We start from the raw sequence: 23,461 nt of genomic DNA, 5'->3' as shown, positions 1-23,461 counted from the left end.
TAGCACGTGATTACTGTTTGATGGGTATTATTTCCATACCAGTATGTATGTATTTATGTGGCGACAGGTAGTGCTGTGACAGGGAGTTCAGTATAATATTTAATATTATAACTGAAATCAGCAATGTAAATGTCACATTATTAATACATTTGTCGTTGAAGTCCGTTTCCGTCTTCGTGAACGATCCGATCCTTTTTTTGTATCAACCGGCCGCTGCCAGCCGGTGATAGAAATTTGGCGAATAATTCTCGCAAATAATGCTCCAACTTTGACATGGAAGGTATGCATAGACTGGCTAACTATATCAACGGACACAGGAAGCGGTTTTATATCGATTTGCCCCGCCCTTATATACTAAACTGACATGCCGCCAGTTAGGCCCTCTTTTACGCCGTCCCGCGGCACATGCGCTGTAAGGGGGTATACATATACGCGCCAAATTTGCGACGAAAGAAAGTTTTGATATCGTGGAAATGGAGGAGTATGATCCTGCAAGTTTGCCCGATCTCCTGCCGATTTACTACAAAAGGCTGTTCCCGTACGGACCCTACTTCAGATGGCTGAGTTATGGAGGAAGTGAGTTGTGAAAACGAATTCCTAAACGGAAAGTGTTATAGTGAAAGTAAAACAACAACAACACAATAGTATGGTAGCAGGGATTTGATGTGGAACAGCAAGTTATCCAGCTAGACCGGGGGACTCATATGGCCTGGTTCTGTTTTATTTTTTGGACTTCTGAGGATGTAATACGCACAGTTTTAATTGTTGTCTCCAGATTTATGCCTTAAATTTCTTGCGTGTATGTAGGCCTTCAACATTAGGCAAATGAATTAGATAGCCCCAGCTTGTAATTTCAGCTCCTCTCTTTATAAATGGTTGGTGGAGTTTTATAGCGACAGCGCGATGATATGGTTAAGCGTACACCATTTCAAGGCAAGTTCTTAAATCCATAAATCCTTTCTAAACGATGGCTGCAGTCCAAAACAGGTGTCAACCATTTGGCTCTTGCTTCTCAGCCTACCCTCATACTCCCCCCCCCCCCCCCCCCCCCCACCCACGTTCTTTCCTCTGGGTAAGGGCGGGAGAGACACAAATTCATGACACAACCAAGGCTGAAACAGCAACCATTTTGCCGTCACCACATCTTTGTAACCATATAAAAAGGAGCCAGATGGTCAATTTGTTTTGAAATAGTTTACCTAGGGATGAATTTAGGTCTGGAGTGTGCGGTTAAGCTGAAAGGTATAAGACCTCCACACTTGTTTTGAATTGCAGCCATTGATTAGAAAGTAGCTGGCATGAAACGGTGTATGCTTTATCTTAGGCTGTTATTGTCATGACTGTGTATATGTATATCGTTGCCAACTAAGTATACAGAGAGGAGATGAAATAGCCACCAGGGGCTATGAATTAGACATTGTATACCAACGGTAACAGTGGTCCATTCTCAAAACCCAGGATATTTTCCTATCCACACATTCGGCCTGTGTAACGTTTGCTACCTGAGAGTTTCACAATCAGCTATCCTTACCCAAGGGGATGACACTTTGCTCGACCATAATTGGTTTGTCTTCTGCAATGTCTGCTTTGTCATTTGTAGACCAGAAAGCAGGCAAAATTTTGAACCAGCAGCCATGTTTTTCGTACCTCGTCAAATCCGCATTCGAGGGATTTGACTCGGTGTGGGACAAGGTTCAGCGGTATCAAGATACACAACAAGACGAAGGTGTTCAACGTCTATTCTACTCCAAAAATGAATAAAATGTAGCAAAACCTGCATATTTCATGCTGGCATTCTGTTTTACTCCCTCCACAGTGGTCATGCATTTTAGACAAGTCAACTTCAAGCATGCGTCTATATATGTCAAAGCTGCATATGTAAAACATTATGTCTTATTGTTGCGTGACGTGGAAGTGTAAAAGTTAACTGTACATGTACTATGATGTCATACGGTCCCACTGAGCTCAGGTTGGAATGGCTTGAAACAAATGTTTCTATTTCCATATATATATATATATATATATATATATATATATATATATATGTATATTACGAAGCAAATCTCACGAAGTAAACAAACTCAAATTCTTTTATTTGTAGACATAAACAGCATAAAATGATATTTATTTATTTATTTGATTAGTGTTTTACGCCATACTTAAGAATATTTTCACTTATATGTCGGCGGCCAGCATTATGGTGAAAGGAAACCGGGCAGAGCCCGGGGGAAACCCACGACCATCCGCAGGTTGCTGACAGACCTTCCCACGTATGTCCGGAGAGGAAACCAGCATGAGCTCGGCTTGAACTCACAGCGACCGTATTGGTGCGAGACTCCTGGGTCATTACGCTGCACTACTGCGCTAACCAGCTGAACCATGGAGGCCCTAAAATGATATTACTCGGGCAGGTAAATGTACGGACTGATATGTTACATGAGATACTTGATGTTGTTTAAAAGGTCATCTCTACTTAATATGTATATTTGCACACGGCCTGCAACAAACAGTGGGGTAGAATGGGTAATAGCTTTAATTTGTAAGATGTGCGGCTTTTTGTTTCTTTACAGTTCAAAAGAACTACTTTACAAACCGAGAGTTCTCCTTTACATTGAAGGATGACGTTTACATACGTTATCAGTCCTTCTCTGATCAACAAGAACTGGAGAAAGAAGTACAGAAGAGATGTCCATACAAGATAGATATTGGCGCAGTCTTCACCCATAAGGTAGGTGTGGTAACTGGAATGGCACAGAAAGTTACCTCCCCTGGCTAAGTGTCTGTAAGTTTTCTGCCTGATACTTAGCCTTTATGGCCACAGACCCCAATTAATTTTCCATAAGTGACATTTAGTGCTGTAGCTCATCCCCAAACATTCCGTGGCCAATAAGCTTTGGTGCATAGCTGACCCAGCCTGTGAGAAAGAAGCCATGAAAATCTTGACATAGGTTGACTGTCAAAATCTGGATCTTTCTATGCCGGCAGCTGGGAGGGGTGCCTAGGAACGCCAAGGGGACGTCACTCGCAGCCTCATCACCACCTATCTCCTTGTGTCCTCTCACCCAGAATTTCAAACTTTCATCAGTAAAAACCCATACCTGCCTAAAGCTTAGACAATTTCCATCATTTTGATACCAAGCATGAACCTGTACACCAAAAACAGCAGTCTGGCAGCAAAAAAAGACTGTACACCCTAAAATACACCGAATTACATTCGTCCCTTCCAAAAAACAGAAGTTGTATGGGGGTCTGTGTCCATATGACGTGGACAAATTTAATAAACACTGAAACTCAAGTATTAAAAATGGCAAAATTCTCAGAGTTGTGATGTAGTTATCTCTTTTTTATCCATGTGTGTGTGTCTCATCACTGGGTGAAGTACGATTATTCTGCTATGGTTACCTATTATTCCCAACAACCTGACAGTGCCATAGTTGCAACTCTTATTACTATGTTAAAGGGTAAAAAAAGGCTCACTGTGCCAGGTGACCTGTCAGAAACGATATGTAACTATTTTTAATTAAATATAGTACTATAACATGAGTGTCTGAAAAAAAGTTTCACAATATGTTTTTTTTGGGGGAGTAAACAAACAATGGAGAAAATTGATTTTTGTGAACTTAGTGATCATTACAAGTTGTTGAAGAGAAAGGATGTCATTTGTGCCTCTCAAACGCAGTGTGTCAGCTAATCAGTAAGATAATGTCACTAAAAGTTGACCAGCATTTTTCACAACTCACATGATACAGCAGGGTATTTTTTTTTTTACCTTTCACCACAAAAGAGTTCTCTCTGAAAAATCCACTATTCTGAATTATGACATTAAACATTATTCAAGTAAATACTTAAAACTGAGGCATCCTTTTCTCTTGTGTACCAAATTGATACTGTCTGTAACATCTCACGGATTATATCTACATGTCTGCTAAGTTAGAACAAATGAATTTGCTGTAGATATGCGAGGGAATGGTTTTTGCTTGTAAATTTTAGTAATAATTTTTTCTGTATTTTTTTCAGCCAAAGGAACACAAGACAGTCAAAGCGGCTGCATTTCAAGCTCAGGAAAAAGAACTTGTTTTCGACATCGACATGACAGACTATGACGAAGTCCGATTTTGCTGCTCGTATGTCATTCATGATTTGCTCTAAACTCTTAAATAAGCCATTTCGTCATTTAAACAGTTAAATGATGACAGATTTGCATGCTGGAGATTTTCCCCCCAAAGAACAACAGTTTGCCGTCATGGTACCCTTACATGACTTAAATAATAATGCTTCCCTATATCATTATAACAACGTACAAGAGCAAAAGTTTGGTTTCTACACTTTAATCACGTTATCAAAAATGCTTGCTGCAAGGATATACATTTGATAGACTGGCCATTTTACATAAATCTTGAAAAATTGGTAGCTTCTTTATCACACGTCAAGATGTTATGTGCTTCTTTTTATTTCCAGAAGGAAAAAGGCTTTACTTCCAAGTGCATGAGAACTATTAAGAGTGTAATCCAGCAGTTTTTGTGAAGCCCTTTATTGGATTATTGAGAACTATTAAGAGTTTAATCCAGCAGTTTTTGTGAAGCCCTTTATTGGATTATTGAGAACTATTAAGAGTTTAATCCAGCAGTTTTTGTGAAGCCCTTTATTGGATTATTGAGAACAATTATTGATACAGGGTGCGCACAGTCCTTGAAACTCCTTGAAAGTTCTTAAAAAATACAATTTCATTTTCAAGTACTTGAAAGTCCTTAAAAAAGACAAATGCTCCTGGAAACTGATTGAAAATCTTAGTTTGTCCAGAACTTAAATATTGTCTGCTGACTGCTGAGTCTGTATATCGGGAGTTCGCTGATAATTCTCCCATAATCAGGTCCCATAATCAGGGCTTCCGCTGGCACTCGCCACCAATTTAGAACAATTTTTTGAATTGGCTATAAAATGTGAAAACATGCGAATGTTTTTGGCGACAAATTTATTTACTTAAGAAAAAATACAAACGTTATACATAATCTTCCATGAAAGTTTTCTGGGGGTTTTAGCAGATTTCGCAATTTTTCTTTTGAAAATAATGGACTTACTTTCATTTCAAACGGCCTCATCTCAGCGATACAACAACAACACAGTTGTATGGCGATTACTTGACAGAAATCTAGAGGGGGTCAGCATTTTTGCAAGCTGACTTACATTAAATAACGCTTGAAATCATTTTTGTTAAATAACGAATAAGAACCATGGCATTTTTTGGGGATGCCTTTCATAGCCAATTGTAAAAAAAAAAAAAAAAATTATCAAGGTAAATAAATCAAGGTAGAGTTACACCTGTAAATGAAGTTACCTCCCATGAAGCATTTAATCTTTTCCACTTCATAAACTATTTTTTTTGGGATCCGAATGTTTCAGAATATGTGCCATTACATAAATGTGAGCACCGTCTGGTTTTCTCCTGCCAGACTGCATTTAATAAACTGAATTCACAAATTAATTTCGTAACAAATTTTTCTGATAGAGGAAATTACATTTTACTAGGATGCCTACAGACAGGTTGAAAAAAGGATTGATTTTTTTTTTTTTTCAAAAAACAAAAACATGCTGCCAAGCACTGGTCCATTATTTTGAGGGCAATTGTTCTAAATATAACGTTTGATAAGCTCCAGATATAGCTGGAAGAGACCAAACTGATTCTAGCTGCTACACCAAGGCAGATAAAAACAAATTACAGAAGGAGACCTACAAGAGTCATGTCCGCTAAAGAAGTATGGGCTAAAGAAAAATAGTGTTTACTACAAAATCTGATTAGTGGTTGAAGTGACTGGCTTAGAAAAATACTGACCCAGAGGAAGCCCTGCATACTGATATATGGCGTTCATTGTTTTTTTTTAATGAGCCCAGGCTGGGTCAAAGAATGTGTCGCATTAGGTTTAGTTTAAATGGATTGAACAGGCCAATTGAAGTTTAAACATTTGTAAACAACTTAAAGATCATTAAGTTGATTTTTTCACAGTTAGTCACTTTGAAAGCCCAAATCCATCAAATTATAATTTCCAAATACAAATTGCCATTTATTAATTGTTTTTACCTTGCCTAAAAAAAGTAGCCCAAGTGCCAGCGTCCAATAAAGTAAATGCTAGTCTTGCTCTGCTTGCATACATGTCTTAATAACAATTATTATAAATTATGAACTATCAGGATTTAGTACTTCATGTATTGAGATGAAGTTTGGTATTCCTGTCACCTCAGGGCGAGATCTTTGGTAGCTTTGCTGCTATATCTAAGAATAAATTTTGTGTTCAGATGATTTTTTTAAGTGCGGAGTCCTTCAGAAGGACTCCATTGTGAAAGCCTGGGATTTCACTGTTTGCTGTGTTTTTCTTTGCTCTACGGCCATACGTGGGAAGGTCAGCCAGCAGCCTGTGGATGGCTGTGTTTCCCCCAGGGACTGTCCGGTTTCCTCCCACAATAATGCTGGCTGCTGTCGTATAAGTGAAATATTCTTTAGTACGGCTTAAAACACCAATCAAATAAATAAGTAAATAAATTTCTTTGACCAGAGGAGCTGACATTTGCCCTCAGTGCTGGCCTCTCATGGTGATTGCTCTGAAGATAGTGGACAGAGCATTAAGAGGTAAGTTTCTCCATGTGATATCGGAGGGGAATTGATTTCTCCAGAAAAGAAGGTGTATTTGTGTCTTTAAAGTAATGCAGAATATTCATTTATTATTTGATTGATGTTTTACGCCATGTTCAGGAATATTTCACTTATACCACGGCGGCCAGCATTATGGTAGGAGGAAACCGGGCAGAGCCCGGGGGAAACCCATGACCATCTGCAGGTTGCTGGAAGACCTTCCCACATATGGCTGGAGAGGAAGCCAGGATGAGCTGGACTTGTGATGCAGAATATGAAGGGTGAAATCTTTAAGTTGACTTGTTTGGTTGGGTTTTTGTAGCCCAACAGGAGATTTTTGAATAAAATCATTTAGCACAAATTTCCGATTATTTTAGAATAGCACTTAATTTACCTGTCACAAAATAACAGCCTCATCTATGTACATGTTCCTCATTGGTAACAAGATTTTAGTCACATGAATCTTTTTTGAAATTACAGAATCTTTTTGAGACACTATATTATTTACTATTGACATTTACTGAAAGATAATAATTTGAGCTAGTCTTGGTAAATACAGAAAACTTAATGAGATTAGGGAATATGGATATGCTGACAAAAAAATCTCCACCTTAGCCTCTTTGAAACATTACCTTATTTTTCCGTTACTTATAATTTTCCAGAATGAAAGCATTCTGCATGTACAATCCAAATAACACTCAAAATATGTGTCAGACATCAGTAGAACCATCAGAATCAGCCAAGGGAGTAACTCTGTGGTCATGGACTAAGCATTTAGATCAAATACAATACATATTTTTGTGTTGTTGACAAAGAACTGTAGAGCACTGCCCTCTGTAACCAGTGCTTGTTGTTGTTGTCAGAGGACTTTGGATATGAGCATCTGCTGTGGGGTATACTCCGGGAGACGAGGTATCCATTGTTGGGTCTGTGACGAATCGGCCAGGAAGCTATCCCAGAATGCCCGCACAGCCATAGCTGAATACCTCAGTGTTGTCAAGGTAACGTGCTTTGATACTTCAGCCTGTGTATACCTGTTCAGAGGAAAGGTTGTGTAGTGTTTGTGGTATTTACCTATGCAGGAAATCTTAGTGTGCAGAAGCACTAGAAAGTTGTTCAATATCAAGCCTTTCCAAAAAGATGATACGTGTGTTGATAAGACTATTTCCATGAATATGCGAAAATATATAATACAGTAATGTTTGAAGAGAGTGGAGCACTGTGGTAATAACATGTTGAGTGCTCGTTTACTCTGAAACCCTCCGCAGAAAAGAGCATAAGATAGCCCGAACAACTGGTCTATGCATGCAGATTGATATCTCTTTACTGACTGAGGAAGTGGGGGGCCACAGTGGCATAGTCCTTAACGTTCTAGCACAGCATAGCACAGCACAGACGGCAAGCGCATCACCAATATGATACCTTTGAGTTCAAGTCCAGGTCATGCTGGCTTCCTCTCCAATCTTACATATGAGAGGCATGTCAGCAATTTGCGGATGGACATGGGCCACCCGGTTTATTCCCACTATAAATGAGGCCGCTGTCATCTAAATGAAAAGTTTTTGATCATGGCGTGAAATACAAAATTAAGGCTGGTAGTAAACAGCATTTCCAGGCTTCAGGCTTTTACAGTTGTAACAGTTTTCTGTCAAATGACCTGCAAATAGAGGGGTGAGGATTGTGCTTTTTCTCACTTTGACCTCAATTTACAACAAAAGTATGCATCAAAGGACAGGAAAAAAGACCAGATTCGTGATTAAGACGTCAACCTATGTTGGTTAACATATTTAATATACCAGAATTTTGTTTTCGCATTACGTTCCGGTTACTTGCATTCTTTTTCAGTTGAAATAATCAAGAGGCAATGGTTGTTACATATGTTAAATTTCAACTCAGTCAGATTTGGGGTTCTAAAGAAAATGACTCTGCAAAAGTTTATCTATCATTCAATATGGCAGCTAGGTCACCTGACTGAGAAAAAGCAGAATTTTACTCTCAAAATACAATCCCCAGGCCTACCTGCAAAAGTTTCACAAATTTTTACCATGCCATTTTAGCTGCATAAGTTTTTAAATTTTGAAACTTGCAAAAATGGTGAATATTTTTGGCATGCCCTACTGTGTGCTGATGTCACTTCCGGTTATGCAGAATTTGCCTCCTTGCCTTGTTAGGACTATTGTTAAGGCTGAGTCTCTAGCTTCATTGGTTAAGGAGAAATACCCACTTCCAGTTTTGGGGTCATCACTTTCGGTTTTGGGTTCATCCCTTCCGGTTTTAGGATCATCACTTCCGGTTTTGCAAACATTGCATAGTTTGGATCAGCGTTCAAAACTGCATCATTTGCACTATTTCCCACATTTTGTTTCCAACTGCAGTTGTTTAAAACGGTTATTGGAGTAAACATAGTTTAACGCTATTTTTATAGCCAAAGACTAGTTTGCATAAAAATCAAAAATCGAATTCCAACAAATTTTGGAGAAGGTCATGGAGAATCAGAGCTGAACCAGTCTTATGTAGATACATTTACTTGTGTAAGAGGAGTTTAAATTTAAATTAAAGAGTTTTCATTAAAGTGAAACATGGCCACCAAGTCATGTGACAGAATCAGCTATGGTGCACTACTTGAAGTCCGCCCCTACAACATACTGAAGTTTCGTGAATTTCTGCCCGACAGTTTTTGCTAAAACGTGACACAATGTTGCGTAGAATAATAAAAATAATCCTAAAAAAAAAAACAATAGGGCTTCCAGCCAGAGGCTTGAAGCCCTGATAAAGAAATAAATTCCTAACTTACAGTGGCAAAGCTTTCTGTCTTGAATTCTACAGCCTGGATCACTTGTGTAGAGCGATACAAGTCGACAAATATTCCATCTGTCAAATGTCCCTGCACACAGTCAAATATTTCATGATGGTCTATATTGCTTGAGCAACTAAAACATAAACTCTTGAAAGCTTACATCAGTGATCCAAATTCAAGTGCATGTGAGTTCAAACCCAGCCGTCGCTGTACACGGGGCCTTGGTGACAAAAAGCAGTCTACACTTCTTACCTGTTTGACCACTAGTTTTCAATGAATGTGCTCTGCATCTCTGTACTTGTACATCACATGTGGGAAAGTTCGTCTGTAACTTGCCAAAGGTTGATGGTTTATACACTCGGGGTACACCCGTTTTGTCCGCCTATATAACTGAACACCAATGTATACATATGAGACAAAAATTCTTGAATCAGGCAGTAAACAGTAATCAAATAAATAATTTTTTTTTTTTGGCTGCTGTTCTTCCTCAACCTTTTCGTGTTTGCAAGGTGTTTATTTAACCATAGGGCATGAGTTTGTGTAGACCGATAAAATCATACTTTTTTGTGTAGCCCAGAAATCGATCAGTCCAATCAATATAGTGCCATAATTGCACTGAAATTTGCTCTTTCATATGCGAAATGGTTGAGGAATTTAATAGGCCTGTTGCATGTACTGTTGTCAGTGTCATCTCGTGAACTGCTGCACAGTACCTTTCCTGATTAATTCTGAATGTTCGCTTAAATATTTAAATACTTGAAACTGGATGAAGTAGATAAACCCAAAATTTATGATGGATTTCCGAAATTTTCTATGTACAGGGAGGTGAAAATCAGACAAAGAAAGTGAACTTAGGAGAATTCATACATCCCTCAGTTGAGTAAGTATTCAGGATAAATAGTAAGTAGAGGTATTCAGGTAGAAATAGGAAGTACAGGTATTCAGGTAGAATTAGCAAGTACAGGTATTCAAGTAGAAATAGTGAGTATTCGGGTAGAAATAGGAATTGTCAGTACAGTTTTTATTTATCGTGCAATGAATTTACAGTGAAATCTGGCCAAAAGTGATGCCTAGAGTCGTACTTGTGACAACAATTTTGCCCCTTTTCCCGTGAACAGTTTGATACTGGTACAAAAAAAATTTTAAAATAGTGGACACCACAACATCGCATTAATTCCTATTTTGCGGTAAATCTGTCCGAATAAATTCGAGGAAGCAGTGTATTCAAGTAGATATAGGAAGTGTTCAGGTAGTAATAGGATGTATTGAGGTAGGTATAGGAGGTTTTTATGTAGTAATAGGATGTGTTCAGGTAGAAATGCCCATTGTAATACCAGAAAGGAGTACATATTCTGTTCTTTTTAGCCCACAGGCCATCATTTAAAGTTTGTGGCACTCTCAAAAAAGGTACTCTTCTTGAACATTTTTGTTGGGATTTTGATGCAAGTTCTTACTAAAGTTCTCAATGAGGATTTTATTAAAATTTCTGCCCTTAGATTAACGAGAAAAATTAATAATATGTGTTTGGCAGGATTGAGCCCCAGTATGAGATCCTGCTGGTGGTTTATACTATGTGTTTGGCAGGATTGAGCTTCAATATGAGATCCTGCTGGTGGTTTATAATATGTGTTTGTCAGGATTGAGCCTCAGTATGAGATCCTGCTGGTGGTTTATACTATGTGTTTGGCAGGATTGAGCCACAATACGAAATCCTGCTGGTGGTTTATAATGTGTGTTTGGCAGGATTGAGCCTCAGTATGAGATCCTGTTGGTGGTGTATAATGTGTGTTTGGCAGGATTGAGCCTCAGTATGAGATCTTGCTTGTGGTTTATACTATGTGTTTGGCAGGATTGAGCCACAATACGAAATCCTGCTGGTGGTTTATAATATGTGTTTGGCAGGATTGAGCCACAATACGAAATCCTGCTGGTGGTTTATAATATGTGTTTGGCAGGATTGAGCCCCAGTATGAGATCCTGCTTGTGGTTTATACTATGTGTTTGGCAGGATTGAGCTTCAATATGAGATCCTGCTGGTGGTTTATAATATGTGTTTGGCAGGATTGAGCCTCAGTATGAGATCCTGCTTGTGGTTTATACTATGTGTTTGGCAGGATTGAGCTTCAATATGAAATCCTGCTGGTGGTTTATAATATGTGTTTGGCAGGATTGAGCCTCAGTATGAGATCCTGCTGGTGGTGTATAATGTGTGTTTGGCAGGATTGAGCCTCAGTATGAGATCCTGTTGGTGGTTTATAATGTGTGTTTGGCAGGATTGAGCCTCAGTATGAGATCCTGTTGGTGGTTGATAATGTGTGTTTGGCAAGATTGAGTCTCAATATGAGATCCTGCTGGTGGTTTATAATATGTGTTTGGCAGGATTGAGCCTCAGTATGAGATCCTGTTGGTGGTGTATAATGTGTGTTTGGCAGGATTGAGCCTCAGTATGAGATCCTGTTGGTGGTTTATAATGTGTGTTTGGCAAGATTGAGCCTCAATATGAGATCCTGCTGGTGGTTTATAATATGTGTTTGGCAGGATTGAGCCTCAATATGAGATCCTGCTGGTGGTTTATAATGTGTGTTTGGCAGGATTGAGCCTCAATATGAGATCCTGCTGGTGGTTTATAATATGTGTTTGGCAGGATTGAGCTTCAATATGAGATCCTGCTGGTGATTTATAATATGTGTTTGGCAGGATTGAGCCTCAGTATGAGATCCTGTTGGTGGTGTATAATGTGTGTTTGGCAGGATTGAGCCTCAGTATGAGATCCTGTTGGTGGTGTATAATGTGTGTTTGGCAGGATTGAGCCTCAATATGAGATCCTGCTGGTGGTTTATAATGTGTGTTTGGCGGGATTGAGCCTCAATATGAGATCCTGCTGGTGGTTTATAATGTGTGTTTGGCAGGATTGAGCCTCAATATGAGATCCTGCTGGTGGTTTATAATGTGTGTTTGGCAGGATTGAGCCTCAGTATGAGATCCTGTTGGTGGTTTATAATGTGTGTTTGGCAGGATTGAGCCTCAATATGAGATCCTGCTGGTGGTTTATAATATGTGTTTGGCAGGATTGAGCTTCAATATGAGATCCTGCTGGTGATTTATAATATGTGTTTGGCAGGATTGAGCCTCAGTATGAGATCCTGTTGGTGGTGTATAATGTGTGTTTGGCAGGATTGAGCCTCAGTATGAGATCCTGTTGGTGGTGTATAATGTGTGTTTGGCAGGATTGAGCCTCAATATGAGATCCTGCTGGTGGTTTATAATGTGTGTTTGGCGGGATTGAGCCTCAATATGAGATCCTGCTGGTGGTTTATAATGTGTGTTTGGCAGGATTGAGCCTCAATATGAGATCCTGCTGGTGGTTTATAATGTGTGTTTGGCAGGATTGAGCTTCAATATGAGATCCTGTTGGTGGTGTATAATATGTGTTTGGCAGGATTGAGCTTCAATATGAGATCCTGCTGGTGGTTTATAATGTGTGTTTGGCAGGATTGAGCTTCAATATGAGATCCTGCTGGTGGTTTATAATGTGTGTTTGGCATGATTGAGCCGCATTATGAGATCCTGCTGGTGGTTTATACTATGTGTTTGGCAGGATTGAGCCTCAGTATGAGATCCTGCTGGTGGTTTATAATATGTGTTTGGCAGGATTGAGCTTCAATATGAGATCCTGTTGGTGGTGTATAATGTGTGTTTGGCAGGATTGAGCTTCAATATGAGATCCTGCTGGTGGTTTATACTATGTGTTTGTCAGGATTGAGCCTCAGTATGAGACTGCATTCATGCGGTTGTGTTTTTGTTGTATTTTACCTGTTAAAATGGTAATAGGACTGCCTTCATATCATTCAATTTGTCGCCACGAGTTTGCTAATATACAACTGAAATACATGTATTACCATCATGGCATTATATTTGTGTCATGGGAAGGTCTGCCAGCAACCTGCAAATGGTCTCAGGTTCCCCCAGACTCTGCCCTCTTTGCTCCCACCATAATGTTGGTCGCCACAAGAATAAGTGAATTATTCTTGCATACGGCATAAAACACCAATCAATAAATAAATAAATCAATGCAGATGAAATTTTTAAAAGAAAGCATACTTGGACCAAGAATAATATACTGTAAATGGTATGAGACTAAAGTTAAGAATTTCTGAGGTGAATCATTTTGCTTCATTCTGATTGAATCATCTAATCTTGAATTAAAGGCAATTTAAGAAGTTCAATTACTTATCAGAAAAAGTTTGGAGGCAAAAATACCACAGGCTTTTCTGTGCTTCTGAAGAGGACTTTTACATACCAGGCTAGCTGAAATACAGAAAACTTTCTCCAAATCGGTTGTGTGTCTGTCTGTCTGTGTGTGTGTGTGTGTTTTTTTCTTTTTTTTTTTTTTTGCAGGCTTTCAGGTTTTGTATTTATCTTGTTTGATCAAACATGGCATATTTTGAATTTTCTGATTTACAGGCGCAGTTTAGATATTATCCAAAACTATTTTAAATCCTACTGTCTGGACAAACAAGACTTGCTGGGAGATGAAGACAAGTGGAGCAAAGTTCTAGCCCTGATTACTGACGAAAGTATCCTTTATATATAGCTGTGAAGACTTGTGCAAAGTTATGCAGCTCTATCAGCCTTTAAAGTTTCATATTTTTTTTTAAATAAATGTGTAATAAAAACATTAAAGTATGGGGGTTTTACTGGGTAGGCAGGGTTACAGGAGACACATAAGTAAACATATTTTTAAATTCAGTGCAAAGAGACCCTCCAACTGAGTTTACAGTAGATGGTAAAAATAATTTACACCACTTGCACAAAGGAATCGTAAGGCGATAGTAAGCTTTTGAAGTTACAATCTTGATTTTAGGCCAGATTTGTTTCGTACACAAAGGTGACCTGTATAAATGGACAGTATACAGGTCAATAACTTCTGTTGCATTCACTTTCAAAAAGAAAAGCTACAATTACAGCTGTCAGTAAAGGTGTGAACCATCTGCTCAAGTCTATTTGTAGAAGCAGGCTTAGTCCTATACATTTCTAGGTTATTCTTTGGTTCTGCAGAAAGGGTTAGAAAATGAAAAAAAAAAGTCCCAGAAAATAAACAAAATTAAAACTTTCTTCAGTGTATACATTTAATTTACAGTTCTTCTGATAAATGTTACTTTGCTGTAATCGCTAAGTGTTCAGCATGAAGGGGATAGTGCAGCGGTTGGTAGACCCGTATCAGTATGATGGCTTGGGCAGGGCGGTTTACTTGCCTTCGGCGAGTCGCTTGGTGAAGCAGCACTAGATAAAACAGCGGTGGAAATCTGTCCTGCAATAAGGAGGCACATTACACATACATGCACCCTAAGGACTCCTTCGTTGTCTGAAAAATTGTTTAGTACAACGTTAAACCCCCAAGCACTCACTCACTTTGCTGTAGTAACTCTCTTTCAAATTGAAGACTGTTTTCTTTGTGTTTGTTCACCTTAACACTGTTAAGAGTTGAGATCTAACGTGGAGAGTGACATCAGCAAACTAGGGAATAACTCTCTGGAAAAGTGGGAATTACTGAAAGGGATTGTCAACAACGCTGTCAGCTCAGTAAGTCTACATTTACTGTTGCATCTGTGAGCTTTGACATATTTTAGTGCTTCACTTCAACCATGTGGAGCTCATTTTTTGCTAGGAATTTGATTCCCAGAATATTCCTGTCAGTCATATTTCTATCAGAATACAGTAAAGAAAGAATTATGGTTTGACTGAAAAAAGCAGAAAGTTGACATACACGTAGCTGAAAATAGAGATTTCTCTTTCATTTTAAAGGACTTGATTTTTTTGTAACATTATATCAGAAAGAAAGAAAAGAAAGAGGGCACTTTTTAATCTATAAAGACATGATACATGTAAATCTCAAATTGTTTTGACATTGTTCAGAACACGGCTGGGAAGTGTAAGCGCGTGGTGGAAGAGATACAGTTACAGTTTTGTTATCCCAGACTGGATGTCAATGTCAGTAAAGGTGTGAACCATCTGCTCAAGTCTCCATTCTGTATCCACCCCAAAACAGGTGAGTAGAGGTCAGGTACGCAGAGTATGTGTCTGATTTGCCCTGGGGTGTGCGGGCTGGGACTGGTAGTGTAAAGCTAACAAATACTATCGGAAGTGCGTGTGTGGAGAGAAGTGTGCCACACTCTCTTTATAGGATTCCTCATCTAGACATGCCCACTCCACATTGAATGGTGCATAGAGTAATGCATACACTAATTCATCAAAAGGGGAGAAAGTTTATGGCTGCTGAGGAACAAGAAAGACAAAGTTGCTGTAGGTTGTATCCGGTCATGACATGTGCATACATTGTATGCAGCCGAGTGTGACACTTCTGACCAAGGGCGACGGGGACTGTGACCAGCTGCATTGAGTTGACTCCAGAGTAAGAAGGGCTTTGTTTTGCTGTTCATGAAGACCAAGCTTGTGTGCAATGTACCTCAAAAGCACAAGGCCATTTGCAATTTTTGTTTGAAGCTTATTAAATTTCCATGGGCTTCAAGAATTGTACAAGTTAATGTCCCGCTGAAAGTATTTTGAGTGTGGAGCTGATTTGGGATGATAAGTATCAAGATGTCCCCTAAGATCCCCACATCTCGGATTTGAAACCAAATTAGGAAACAAGACCTGAACTGCCAAAATGTCTCTCTTCTCTCTTTGAAAAGATGACCTTGTATTCATGTGTGGATACTTGAAGGGAGATAACTCTGGTTTGTGAGAGATTGTGAAGCACCAAGCAGTTTCTATTCCATTTGTTCCATTTGTAGGTCGGGTGTGTGTTCCTATAGACCATCAAAATGTGGATAAATTTGACCCATTCAAGGCGCCCACTGTCAGGTATTGTGGTATTCATTCATTTATTTTCTTCTTTACACAAGTATATTTCACTTTCCATGAATAACGGTCATGTGGGGAAACCCATCTCTGACAAATCTGTGTGTGTGTGTGTGTGAAAAGTTACACATGAAAACTTCACAAATTTACTAATATAAAATAACAAGTCTCATTGAGAGTACATTATTCAGTATAGTTAACATTCAAATATATTTCTTTATTTATTTGATTGGTGTTTTACGCCGTACTCAAGAATATTTCGCTTATACGACGACGGCAAGCATTATGGTGGGAGAAATCCGGGGGAAACCCATGACCATCCGCAGACTGCTGGCAGACATTCCCCACGTATAGCCGGAGAGGAAGCCAGCATGTGCTGGACTTGAAGAGGCTTCTGGGTTATTACGCTGCTCTAGAACGTTAACCAACCCAGCCATGGAGGTCCCCATGTTCAAATATATACTAGTGCACTATTTACATGCATGTGTATAATAGGTAGAACTTTGAGCACTGCAATTCAGTGGTTTACCTCTGACCACTGAAGCCACGTGTAATGAATTGTGAACCTGCTGTATTGGGTTGTGAACCAGCTGTATTGGATTGTGAACCAGCTGTAATTGAATTTTGTGTGTTGGAGTTTTGAACCTCCTGTAATGGGCTTAGAACTCTCGCTTGAACTTGAGCATATTCCCTTTTTAACTGCATAATTGTGCATCAGTTGTGTTAGGCTTTGTATTTCATGGTGTTTTTTACCTTCTTTAGCCAAATTTGCGAAGAGCTGAATCAAGTGGAGACAACTACAAATGAAGATGGCAAGAAAATCAGAGGTATGACAGTATTTCTATTTGATAAGATAAATCTTCTGGCATGGAAAATCTAGCAGGATTTTCCAAAGATTTTATTTCAAAATGTAGCAGCCACAGCTGTGATTGTCACTGAACTAACAGACATTATTCAAAATTCGAAGTTCGTAACCCCAGTCTTCGTTTTAGCCCGGACGTCTCTACAACTGCACTCCACGCCCAGCAGAAACACTAGAGAAGTCGGCTGTCTAATCATATTTCCCCCCACCTCACCGCAGCGAAGTGGGGAAAGTATGTTTAGAGAGCAGGGCATGCTGTGTCCTTCTGCTTCACACACAACGCAGCAGGAGCGATACTACATTAATGTGCTAAATTGAAAGTTATGGTCCAGCTATGAACCTGGTGACATTCGCTGATGGTATACATTTTAGTTTCGAATACTCTTTTTAGCAGTTGCCACTAGGCTTAAGTGTAATTAATTAGGTAACAAAGTGCATCAGAATGCATCAAAAATATTTAACAACCAGTATCAGGAAAACAAACTATTTAAAGCAGAAGTAGCCATTCTTGGACATTCTTTTTGCACAGTCTAACGGTTGTTGCAGACCACACATCTTCCAGCAGTATGGTAAGCATATCTTTGTCACAATTGGGTGAGGCTGATATTTCAGTGGCAAATATACCTTCAGAGCATTATGGTTATTAAAAAAAATAACACTAATTACCTAAGTGATTAGCAACATTATCACCTGTCCGAAAAATGAAGTAAGTAGCATGAAGGGGATAGTGCAACGACTGATTGACCCGTATCAGTATAATGGCTCCAACGGGGCGGCTTACCTGCTTTCGGTAAGGTGTCTCAGTGAAGCAGCACTAGATAAAACAGTAGTGGAAATCCGTCCTGCAACAAGGAGGCACATTACCTGCACCCTATAAGGATTCCTTTGTCGTCATATGACTGAAAAATTGTTGAGTACAACGTTAAACCCCAAGCACTCACTCATTCACTCACATTGATATGAGGGGGGATGTTCCATAATTGATGCCCTTTGTGTGTATTAATTACTGTAAATTCACCACACCTGTGTACATGTAAGTACATATACTTGAGGTTTTACGTCCTACTTAGCAATTTTTCAGTCATATGACGTCAAGGAGTCATTAGATGTTTGTACATACATGTATAACATAACCCTTTAATGGCGGAGTGGGGCCTCCATGGCTCAGTTGGTTAGCACGCTAGCGCAGCGTAATGACCCAGAAGTCTCTCCCCAATACAGTCGCTGTGAGATCAAATCCAGCTCATGCTGGCTTCCTCTCCGGCCGTATGTGGGAAGGTATGTCTGCAACCTGCGGATGGTCCCGGTTTCCACCCACCATAATGCTGGCCATCGTCGTATGAGTGAAATATTCTTGAGTACGGTGTAAAAATCAATCAAATAAATAAATTTAATGGCAGAATCTCAAAAAGTACAGCATGTATTCAGCTTAGTGTTTACTTTCATGTAAGACACGATAACATGAGGGCAATGTTCTTTCAGTATTGTTAATACTCTTAGTGCATATTAATGATCAGAAATGACAATATGCATGACATATGCTAATGTATAATTGAAAAAAGTGTTAAGAGTAAACGTTAAGAGTAACATCTCAACTGACACTGCAAGTGTTGAGCTCAGGTTCTGGGTACATGTGAAGTACAAAAACATAAAGGAGATATTCGCTTGTTGACGCCCTGCGTGTTTGTTTATTGCAGTGCATTATAAACTTTATTATGTGTAAGAATCCTTGCATAAGTAAACGTTCATTTCTTGGATACAGTATATTGCTCTGGTATTGCATTCAGGCAAACTCTTGGGTACCTATGCCACCAAATCTATTTTATCCCTTATTTGCCTGTGGAAAGGAATAGAAAACAATTAAAATATACAGGAATCTTAACTGTCAGGAGTGAGTGAGTGAGTGCTTGGGGTTTAACGTCGTACTTAACAATTTTTCAGTCATATGACGATGAAGGAATCCTTAGGGTGTATGTAATGTGCCTCCTTGTCGCAGGACAGATTTCCACTGCTCTTTTATCTAGTGCTGCTTCACTGAGACGACTTACCGAAGGTAAGTAAGCCGCCCCGCCCGAGCCATTATGCTGATACGGGTCAACCAGTAGTTGCACTATCCCCTTCATGATGAAGGCCAAGCGTGGAAGGTACAACTTCCTCTTTTAAAGTCTTAGGTGTGACTCGACCCAGGATTGATCCTGGATCCACCGCTCCCAAAGTGGAACTGGCTTGGATCCGTGTGAAGCCAGGGATTGGGTTCCTGCAGACAAGCAAAAAAAAAAAAAAGAAGCGAAAAATTATTGAATGTGGTGTTTAATAGCAATCGAATAAATGACTAAAGTATGTAAATTCTGTTACTTTCAGATTATAAGAAAACGTCCTTGAGTGGTTGTATGGAAACCTTCAATAAGTTTGTAAAAAATATGGAGAAAACCTGGAAGGGGAAGCTTATAGAACAGAGTGGTAAGTGCTCGAAGCTTTAAATTGTACCTCTAGGTGTGTGTGTCACTCACGGTGTCACTGACATGGTACAAAGCCGTTGATACAAAAGTGCACAGCGGTTTTTTTCGTTTATACCCTAATAAACACATTACAATTAATCCTTTTAATTTAATTTAAGGAATAAAAGGATGTTATCTAATGTTTTACTTTCACTCCAAACTCTGAGAGATGTTAGTCAATTGTTTTGAAGAAGGGAATGCCGCAGGCTCCGGAATACACATTTTATAAATGAGATTCTTTGGGCCAATGAAATTGGTGAACTGGTACTAATCAAGGTCACATACAAAGTGAGCGAAATGACAAGGCAAAGTTTATAGCTCGTTTCAAAACGAATTGTGAATAACTTAACGTTTAGAAGGTGAATTTCGAGCTAGAGAACTTTGCGCGCAGAAGATGCCCAGGGAATTGAAATTATTTAATGAGAAGCATTGTTGCATTTTCATAGCAAACTAATACTGTTGTTGTTGTTGTATGCTAAGGATATGCAGGTGTGTGGGGGCTACACAGGGGACTTTGCCATGCCGACATAGGGATGATATCTTAGTATTCAAACATACTGGTTGTCCAGAAACAACTGTGTACTTTAAACATCAGTGGGAAAGTAATTTTGATCAAACTGGCTTGTTTTGATGAGCACAGGCACTCGGCTGTGCCTATGCACTCACTGACCCAGCACTTCCATGGGTGTTTGTGATCAAGCTTATACTGAGGTGGGCAATACTGTTTAACCAGCCTTAGTTCATCCTAGACTGTCCACAGAATTTGTACTCCTGTGTATTTGTGATCCTCCTGTTTATGAATGTGAATATAATACAGACGAAAGGAGATATATTTACTGTATTCTGTTTGTCATTTTACATGACTTGTTCTCAGTATCTTTCAGTTCTATTCTTAGAAAAAGTAGTCCTGCTTGGGCGTTGCTTCATTTTTTTCGGTTTATTGGAACATAAACTCAAAAATTTGGCCAATCGGATTGCACCTTACCAGCTTAAATTTGGGAAAATTAAATTATTAACTCACAAATGGCAGTGCCCTTGATTAATTTGACCCTGAATAATCAGAGCAGGCATTGTTATTCCAGTAGGCAGGGCACTGCTGTTTTTGTGAGTTATAGGATTTGTTTTGGTTTAAAAAGGGCTGACGGACTCCATTCGTGTCAGACTCATAAGGCAATTATATGTCATAAAATATTAATTTTGATGAAAACCCTAAAAGCCTACCTTCCAAACAAACTTTAATACACTTTTCCATGATCAGAAACTGACAAAATGAGTGACTTGATCAAGGGTGAAAGTTTAGGTTATGTGCAGAATGTGTGTTCTACTGTAGTGTCAAAACAGCTGTAAAATGTCATTTTGTGTGTTGTAACTTTTTGATGTTAAGTTGAATTTAGAGTATATCAAAATTTTCCCACACCAGACTAAATGCTCTGGATTTCATTGGACAGCAACCATCATGTCGGGGATGTGATGTTCTGGTATCCTGCAGCCGGTACCATATGTGTCTGTTAACTAGGTTATCTCCCTTGGTTCGGAAGTGAAAACAATGACAAAGTTGAAGCAATTCACCCTTCTGTGCTTTTGCAGGATAAATTCTTTACATGGTTACTCAGTGACATAATTCGAAAATATATGTTGTTAGGAGGCCATCCTCTACACGAGGGTTATGCACACCATATTTTTCCCTATCCATGCAGTGGATGACCGGTAGTATATAGAACCAATCCTTTTTGTTATCTATAGAAATTATTTGTCTTTCCAGACCTCAAGAAAGAATTCTGAAGAGGAATTAGGTTGGTGAGCCATGGATACACTTCCTTCATTCTCCTCCTACCAGGTGTGGGAGACTTGGATCATCCATCAATGAACAGTGCTGCAATCCATCAGTCAACATCCCACTTGAACATTTCAAATGGCTGCCATTTTTTTCTTTCGCTGTACTCTATGTCTAGGTACTAATTTTATCTCTATAAATAAAACTTACCTTGGGGAACGCATATTTTTATGTGACATATCACATTCATTAGAATTCTACAGTACAATTGGTTTTCACATCCTTAGTATAAACTTGTGGCATAAACATTCAAGAAAATGAAAAAGTAGAAGATGTTGTTGTATTAGCCATAGCAGGCAGCTTCAGCCTTGCGCTGCAAAGGCTACTGGCGGCGACTAGGGGCTAACTTCACAACAGTTACTTAGTGTGTAACTTAATTGCAAGAGCAGTTTCAGGATTTGGGTTTCCCAATGCAAGCTCAAGTTACAGGCAGTTTCACACCTGTTTAAAAAACATGACTAGTAGTGGACATGTAGCCTAACATGTATTTTGAAAACAATACTTCAAGAAAGCTTGTTACACATGTTAACACATATAGGAGTACATATGTAACATAATTTGTGATATAAAAAAGTTCCATTTTAATTGTGTGTGTTGTTTCTCTACTGATCTTATCAGTTTGTGGTCCACATTTTGAGATGGAGTGTTAACTCTTCTGGTGTTAATTGTCAATTTTCAGATGTACTTGGTAACGGAATTGCATTTTAATTAGGAATTGGCACAATGCCATAGCATGGGATACATGCCGTGTGAAAGCAATGTGAAACACGTTGAGTCACCCCAACACCGTGTACATATGGTTTAAGGCCAAGACTGGTTGGCCTGACGTCCGCAGAGACAGCAGTGTTCTCAGGTTTTATCATATACCTATGCGTGTTACCCGCCTGATACAGAGCCCCGTGATATCTTTTCGTATCACCATCCTTTGAACATTTTTCACGTGCGGAACTACTTTCGCACCGAGTGACCTTTCCCTTTGAAAGCCCTGCGGTCCTTGACGGGGATTTCCATGCAGTGCTGGCCTACTTACACGAACATGCGATTTATTCTCCCTAAAATTAAGACCCAGAAATACTAATAAAATTTTTTCTACACTGTCTACACATTATGGGCAAAAAGGCTATTTTCAAATATTTTCGTCATTTTTTGTGTCGTTTGCTTCGTGAGTTTTGGCGTCAAATTACCTTTTCGCAACGCTGGTAGCTGTCGATGTCAATTCAGGTCAGATTCCAGCTCGAGACGTTTGCAAGTCATCTGTACATTAAGTGTTCTCCTGTAAATATTTAAATTCACCTTTTTCCTGTTCGTTCTCCTTTCAAAGTTCTCCTTTCTCAATTATTTCTGGATTTCCATTTTACCTCGGCATCAATTACAAAAGAAAAGCTTGCAATAATGGTACAAATGCCAACCAATGGGAGAGCACACCCTAAAATCAATTATGAAAACCATGGCAAAACGATCGAACTTACCTGGCCGTTTGACAAACCACAGTGCCCGCAAAACAACATGTACTAGTCCTCCTTCATGCTGGCGTACCTCCCACGACTATTGTGCAACTCAGTGGCCACAAAAAAGTGGCAAATATGAGTAATTACGCTGTTGCTTCTCATGGTATGCAGGAAAAGACGAGCCACATCATTTCAAATGCACCAGTGACACAGCCTTTCGCTACGAGCTTAACTCCCCCACCCCCCCACCACCCAACCCAGAACATCAACAGAAATTGACGTTCCAATCATCTTCTACACGGTAGAATGATTTTTTGTTTGTTTCACAGATTTTCTCACACAATGTAAACCATGCCACTAGAATACGTGCATTTGCCGGTATTTTCCAGGGTGCATCCTTCTCAAATTGCGCGCTCCACTTCGATTTGGTCATTTGGGTTACTGTACAGCAAGTTCTGCTACAGAGCTGCATTAAATCATCCGAAGGCCGCTCCCAATTTATAGTTTTATTTATTTATTTCTTTGATTGGTGTTGT

The 23,461-nt window shown here is 39.2% G+C and overlaps 1 protein-coding gene across 1 annotated transcript; it reads left to right on the top strand.

Moving 5' to 3' along the window:
- Positions 1-233: 233 nt before the first annotated feature.
- Positions 234-22,013, top strand: LOC135464779 (DNA primase small subunit-like). The gene is given in 14 exon segments (XM_064742325.1): positions 234-576; positions 2,571-2,728; positions 4,018-4,124; positions 6,549-6,622; positions 7,489-7,517; positions 7,519-7,626; positions 10,244-10,302; positions 13,887-13,999; positions 14,905-15,005; positions 15,339-15,471; positions 16,217-16,286; positions 17,046-17,110; positions 19,507-19,605; positions 21,406-22,013. Coding segments are annotated over 14 exon segments (1,239 nt in total). The 5' UTR covers positions 234-473; the 3' UTR covers positions 21,426-22,013.
- Positions 22,014-23,461: the final 1,448 nt, after the last annotated feature.

Source organism: Liolophura sinensis, chromosome 4, assembly GCF_032854445.1.
Source record: "Liolophura sinensis isolate JHLJ2023 chromosome 4, CUHK_Ljap_v2, whole genome shotgun sequence".
Classification (NCBI taxonomy): Eukaryota; Metazoa; Mollusca; class Polyplacophora; order Chitonida; family Chitonidae; genus Liolophura; species Liolophura sinensis.
The sequence above is the reverse complement of the archived record's forward strand: the minus strand, read 5'-3'. Positions and strand labels throughout refer to the sequence as shown.